Raw genomic sequence first — 6380 nt, 5'->3', positions numbered from 1 at the left:
AAGCGCAGTCTTTAAAACCTGTGTTGTAGCCCTTGGTTATCCGGCGTTAGATGCATCCTCCTGCAGCTTTGTCAGTGCATCCACCTGCTGATACCGTATGGAATAAAAAGCAGTGATCTCTGCTCCTCGTGTTCCCCTTGTTCCTTGGGAGGAATTAAAGAACATACAGCTGGGACGGCTGCTGGGCTGGGACTGGGATGTAGCATTCGCACTTCTGCGTGGGGACTTGTCTTCGTGCACAAAGGGATGGTGGTGGTCCCTCTTTATTCAGGTTTGTTTTTTTTTTTTAATACTGCTGTTTGGAGGAGGTTTTGTTGTATTTTAGTACCTTCATAACTGGAAAGATGATGAGTTCTCAACTGTAATTCCCCAATGGCAGCGTGAGCACAACACCCTTCTCCTCCCTGAAGTGCATGACCTGTGGTGTGAAGGATGTAAGTGAGGTTACGTCACTTCATGCTATGAAGCTGCTTTCTCAGTGTGAGGTGGATAAGACTTGAAGCTGGGGCTGCACACCCCTTCTTCAGCCCAGTTTTGTGCCAGGCGTTTACCCCTGCTCCGTTCCACGTGCCTGCCTGCGTGTAAGGAATAGGCTTTCTGCTGGAGGTAGCCTGCTCCCTGGGGACACCAGCCCCTCCTCGGATCTCGGAGGGGACGCTGCAGGAGCCTCCCACAGCCACGAAGGAAGGAAAGGGATTGCCAGACTCGATCTGACTGATCCAATCCACCTCATGTTGCCTTTTTGCTCTGTCCCTCTGCACGGAGGTGACCATGGAAGCCACACAAGCCATGGTTGGCAGCAGTTACTTGACCTGCCTGCAGGAATCCCAGTAAACCAGTTTTCCCGCTTGCCATACAGCTTCCTGCTTGCTCCTGGCTGAAGTTCAAGGTGTTGATCTGGGTGCCTGGAGCCGGTGTCGTTTGGACCCTGCTGTGAGACACTGTTTCCATTGGTGACCTGCAGCGCGGTGGCCCTCCTCCTTGCGGGTCCTTCTCAATTAATCCTGTGGCTGCTGTCTGATGTGAAGCAGGTTGCAAGAGTTGTGCTCTTAAAACAGAGCCCAGGGCAGACCCCTGTTTGTTTTAAGGCTGGGGAAGGGAGCTTTTGCGTTTTATCTAAAAAAAAAAAAAAAAAAAGGGTTTTATTAAAAAAAAAAAAAAAAGTTATTCCTGTAGTAGTCTGCTGCTCTGGTTTCTCTGTCCAGCCTTCCTTAAACTTTGCTTATGCAGAGTCTAGTCTGGAAGTTTAGTCTGGGGCTCAGCTTGGCTTCAGTGATGTTTGTTCCGTGCTATCGGTTTAAACTCTCAGATCTTCATTTCTTCAAGTCAGGCTACGTAGTGACGGTGGTGGAGTCACCATCCCTGGAGGCGTTCAAAAAGCATGTAGATGTGGCACTTCGGGACATGGTTGAGTAGGCATGGGGGTGTTGGGTTGATGGTTGGACTCGATGATCTTGAAGGTCTTTTCCAATCTTAATGATTCTATGATCTTGATGACTTTTTAGGCTTGTTCTCCAGGTCGCCACGGTAGCTCCTACTTTGGCAGTAAATGCAATTTGATCCTAGTGAGTGAGATACACCATACTGGGGAGGACTTAGGTGGTTTCCAGCTATGAGTGTGTGTGATGCTGACATAGGAGCCTTGGGATTTTACTTGTTTTCAGGGGTCTTGCTCATCTCTAAGGTCTCCATCAGCTGTTTTCACACGCTGTTGGACAATGCTGCCTTTGGTCTGAGAAATACAGCAACCTATATGATTTATCAAACCTGACATGACCCAACCAGTCGTTAGTGATAGTTCACCCATCCTCTGGCTGTTGAATACGTGCTGCTTATACGTCTTTTCTTTTCTGTCACATACAGAATACATTCAGAAATATGCAACAGAAGAAGCACTAAAAGAACAGGAAGAAGGCACCGGGGACAGCTCATCTGAGAGCTCCATGTCTGACTTCTCGGAAGATGAGGCTCAGGATATGGAGTTGTAGTAGAAGAGGCAACCTGCTTTTCAGAGAGACTCTAATTTCCTAACCATGAGAAGCAGACTATAATATTCATATTTAAACAAAGCAATTTTTTTTATTACTAAACAGGTTTTTATGAATAATAGCATTGATATATATATCACCCTTTAGATCTTGATTTTCTTGGTCATTTCTCGAACCCGAGGTGCATAGCATATTCCCACATTCCATTTTGGTAGCAATATGCAGCCCGAATGCATGCATTCAAATTCCATTTGGCCAAGTCAACTTGTGTGCTACTGAACTGTCAGCTAAAACAGCTGCCCTGGTAGGTAGGGAGTTAGCAAAAAGATGTTTGCTTTCTTAGCGATGTTTCCAAAGACGCCACCTTGGATGCTAACGTGGAACAGCGTTTTCTCAAAGTATAAAATCTGGGGGATGATATAGTAACCGTGTAGATCAGACAGTGGAATAAAAAGGTGCTCCTTCAGGTCAACCTTGCTGATCGTACCTTACGTGGAGTCACATTTAAAAATAAATAAAATAAAAACAAACAATAACAAATGCATGGAGCTATTCAGAGCATTGAAGCTTAAAAATTTTGACTTGGATTTTAAGTCCGTTTTTATATGTGGACTCCTGCCTGCCCTTCTGAACTATAGGGACTGACAACCACTGGTCTATTTGCTTTTGGGACTTTTGAAAGCCTTCACCTGGATGTTATTCACTTTCTTGGTCTGGATTACGAGCTGTTCCCTTTTCAGGAGGAGAAAAAAAAAAACAAACACAAAAAACAAAACCAAAACCCAGAAACGATGCTCTCTGAACAGCGCTTTGATTTAGCTGGAGCACATGTGAAGTCGAACTCTTTACTTTGTCATAGTTTTGAAACTGCTGCCCTTTAACGGCTTCAAGTTTGCTTTTTTTTTTTTTTTTTTTTCCTCCTTTTCTTCTTTCTCTTGCTTGAAGTATGGTTAAACACCTCGCAAACACTCTCCAGCTCCTGAGAGGTCCCTCTGACCAGATGGATCAGCCTTGCTGAGAGCTTCAGATCCACGAAGATTGGCCCGTTGGCTGTAGTCCACGAATCCATCGGCACCGATTTTATTTTCCTTCCCCGCCCCCCCTCGCCTTCTGCACCAGCTTGGTTAGCCATCTGCTTGTGTGTGTACAACAGGATTAAAATTTCGTAAAAGTTAACAAAGAATATGATCTAGAAAAAAATGGAGATGAATAAAAAAAAAAAAAAAGCCTAAAAGCACCAATTGAGGAAGCAAGTGAATCTGCTCTGGTTTGTTTGGGGTTTTCTTTTTTTGTTTTCCAGGATGCTTCTGCAATGAGATGTTTGATTTCTCCTGGTGTCTTTTCAGCAAGCTGAGATTTTTGTTTGTCTGTTTTAACACTCTGAAACCTGATACAGTAAATGTCTACCTGGGATGCCGGTATACTTGAATTTGGATAATTGTGCATTGGAGATTCAAACTAAGATGGATTTTTAAAACTGAATGTTACCTGCTGTATTCTTTTGGGGGTTTGGAGGGGTTTGGATGAGATGTTGGAATTTGTGGTGCAACCTACAGGACACTGCATGGAAAAAAAATCAACCCACCCTGAGCAACTCTCCAGCAGAGTTTTGAATGTCAGACTGGTACATTTGTCACTTTCCCAGAATTGTGGGGTTTGTTTTTTCTTTTTCTTTAGAAACGCCACCGAGTTTTGAGTCATTGGGGTTGGAAGGTTACAATCCTATTTCTAATTCATAAAGCACAATCGATTTATTACTTTTCTTTTGGAAAAAAAAATAATAATAACCCTCTTAAAGTACCACTTTGCTTTAGCATGATTTTCCTTAATAAAAATATACAAAGAATTTTCTTTATGTTAATTGCGGGCATGAAGCAAAGGTTTTTCCTCTCCTTTTTTCCCTTTTTATTTTCAAGCAGTAATGTTAGGGCTGTGGCTAGTGACTGTGCTGAAGTTCTCTATCTAGCATTTGTGGCTTGTCGGAAGGGTAATATTAACTATTTAACATGTAATGGTGTACTTAACTCTTATCTAGCACGCTGGTTTTTCTCATTACTTTGGGGAGGGAGGGGCCACGTTTTGCTGGCACTGTTTAACTTGCTTACCTGCTGACCTAGCAGTTTGCTTGTGCTATAACCTTTACTGTAGGTGCTACTTAGGAGTAGAGTAAGTGCTGGGTGGTGATATCAGTTTAAAAGATTTAAAAAAAAAAAAACCAAAAAAACCAAAAACCCACAAAAAAACCAACAAAAAAAAAACCCAAGGAAAAAAATCACAATAAAAATTTGTATTTTTTCAATATTGTATAAAAACAGTGTTCTAATTACCTCATCCCCCTTCCTTTGCAGGTTTTTCTTCCCCGTCACTCCATCCCCTAACTCGGATTTAGTGCATCAAACCGCTCGCACGTTCCCCCCTCCTTTTTGTGAAACGCATTTTCTGCTAAACTGGGATTCCTCCCCTCCTCCCTCCCCCCCAAAAAAGTACTGGTAAAGCTGCAGTTTGCCAGGGCCAGCTCCTGACTGCAGCCAGCTTCACGGAGCTTCTCCAGGTGGGTCTAAGAGCCACAAAAACACGTGTCCACAGCTCTTCCCAACGTGCCCGAGCTGTGGCAAAACTCACCCCCCAACACACAGAGGGTTGCCCGGTGCCCAGCACCCGGCTGCCAAAATGTCGCTTGTACAAAACCAAAAATCCTCTGTCCTGGATGCAAGATGCTTCTGGGGGGTGAGGAGGCCTGGGGTCCGCTCTGCAGCTCGGGGGCACCTGCTCCTGGCTGCCTTGCACCCCTCTGCTGCTTCCCCTCCATCATTTTTCACTACTATTTCTTTTTTTCTCCAAATCTCCCAAAAGAAACTTCGCCCCCCCCCCCAAACAGTATGAAAAAATAACTGCACCGACCTAGGCTGGAAGGAAAGGTGGAGCCATACTGAAGCAAGAGAGCTGCTTTTTTCTTCTTTTTTTTTGGTCATCTTGAGGGATTTTTTTTTTCTTCAGTGTTGTCACCTCGTGCTCCGTCAGGGTGACAGGAATTTCTCCACCAGCCCGTGATGGACCCCGGGTTGAGTTCCCCGCTACCAAAACTTGCCATAGCCCCTTGGAGCTGTCTTGGAAACAACCTTTGGCTTCTCTTCCTATAATTTCTCCCTTTTTGCTGTCGAGGGGTCTGTGTGACATGAAAAGCCAAGTTGCCGTCTCCCTTCGTGGTGGCACCTGGAGCCTCAGGGCTGGTCGGTGACCCCCACCCCATGCTGAGTTTTTCCTGACCCACAGGTCGGTTTGGCAGATGCAGATGGACACCGGCATGGGGACGGGCTGGAGCAGAGCTTTGCTGTCAGCCGGGTAGGGCTGGGGCTTCTCCTCCTCCCTCCGCCATGCCCTTGGTTGGACCCCAACCCATCTCTCTCGTTTTTTTAACATGCCCACCCATCCCTCAACGCTGTGCCGGAGAGATGGGGCTCCCCATCCCCGCCTGGCGGGCATCGTCCATCGGCAGGGACCCTCCTCGCAGACCATCGGGCAGGCTGGAAGGTGTTTGATGTTTTTCTCTTTTATTTTTTTTGCTGCTTTTTCGCTCGTCCAAGTTCTGCTGGCACTTTAGCAGGGGTGTTCGCAGCATGAGAAATGGCCATGATTTTACTGCCTGTGTTTGGTACCTATCGTGTGATACTTGAAGAGATCAGGGGTGTTTTGCCCTTCGTAGTCGGCTCTTTATTATTTTTTTTTTCTTTTTTTCTCTATTTTTTTTCTCGCGTTGTTGATGTAGTGGGCACATCTACCACCCTGACAAAATGCCTCTTCTCTAAGAGTATAACCTCTCCAATAGTTGTGTATAATTACAGAACTGTAAACTTTTTTTAAAATAAAATATGTATATACCTTGGAGCTTGGCTGGTGCTTGATCGCCGAGAGCTTGGTCTTGCAGGAAAGACCCAGAACCTTGTGGCATTGACTCTGCATCCCACCACGATTTCACCCATGGCCCATCTGTGCCGGATCAAAGCCGTTCCCGGGGCATCTTCCACCTGGAGGTGATCTGCTGGAGGTGAAAGCAGAGGTTGTTGCGCGCACCCAACATGCCAACGGTAGTGCCCGGGGTAGCCGGCTCCTTCTCCAGCTCTTTGCAAGCAACTGGGTGACATCCTTCCATGCCCAGTGACCACGTCCAGGGCACCGAAACTGATTTTTAGGGTCTTGGGTTGGGAATGAGGGATCAGTGCAGCCCTGGGGCATCCATCCCTCCCCATCCCTTCACCCGTGCAGCCTCGTAGGGTGGATTTCTTCCAAGGTCTCTTCTTGCAGCAGGACAGGTCATTACAGGTAACGCTGCCCGAGATGCTGCAGTCGTCGTGGGAGCCATGTTTGAAGTCCCGGTAATTATGGCAGAGGTGG

The 6380-nt window shown here is 46.1% G+C and overlaps 1 protein-coding gene across 1 annotated transcript in view; it reads left to right on the top strand.

Annotated features, from left to right (window-relative positions):
• Positions 1–4471, top strand: part of UBE2H (ubiquitin conjugating enzyme E2 H) — a gene marked incomplete at its 5' end in the record, with an annotated part of 26821 nt that extends 22350 nt beyond the window's left edge. The window contains one exon of the mRNA XM_035891296.1: positions 1864–4471. Within this exon, the coding sequence (XP_035747189.1) occupies positions 1864–1988 (125 nt within the window). The remainder of the gene's footprint in view (positions 1–1863) is intronic.
• Positions 4472–6380: the final 1909 nt, after the last annotated feature.

This window comes from Egretta garzetta, unplaced genomic scaffold (assembly GCF_000687185.1).
Source record: "Egretta garzetta isolate BGI_Z169 unplaced genomic scaffold, ASM68718v1 scaffold733, whole genome shotgun sequence".
In the NCBI taxonomy this organism is placed as follows: domain Eukaryota; kingdom Metazoa; phylum Chordata; class Aves; order Pelecaniformes; family Ardeidae; genus Egretta; species Egretta garzetta.
This window is presented reverse-complemented; position numbering and strand designations above follow the sequence as displayed.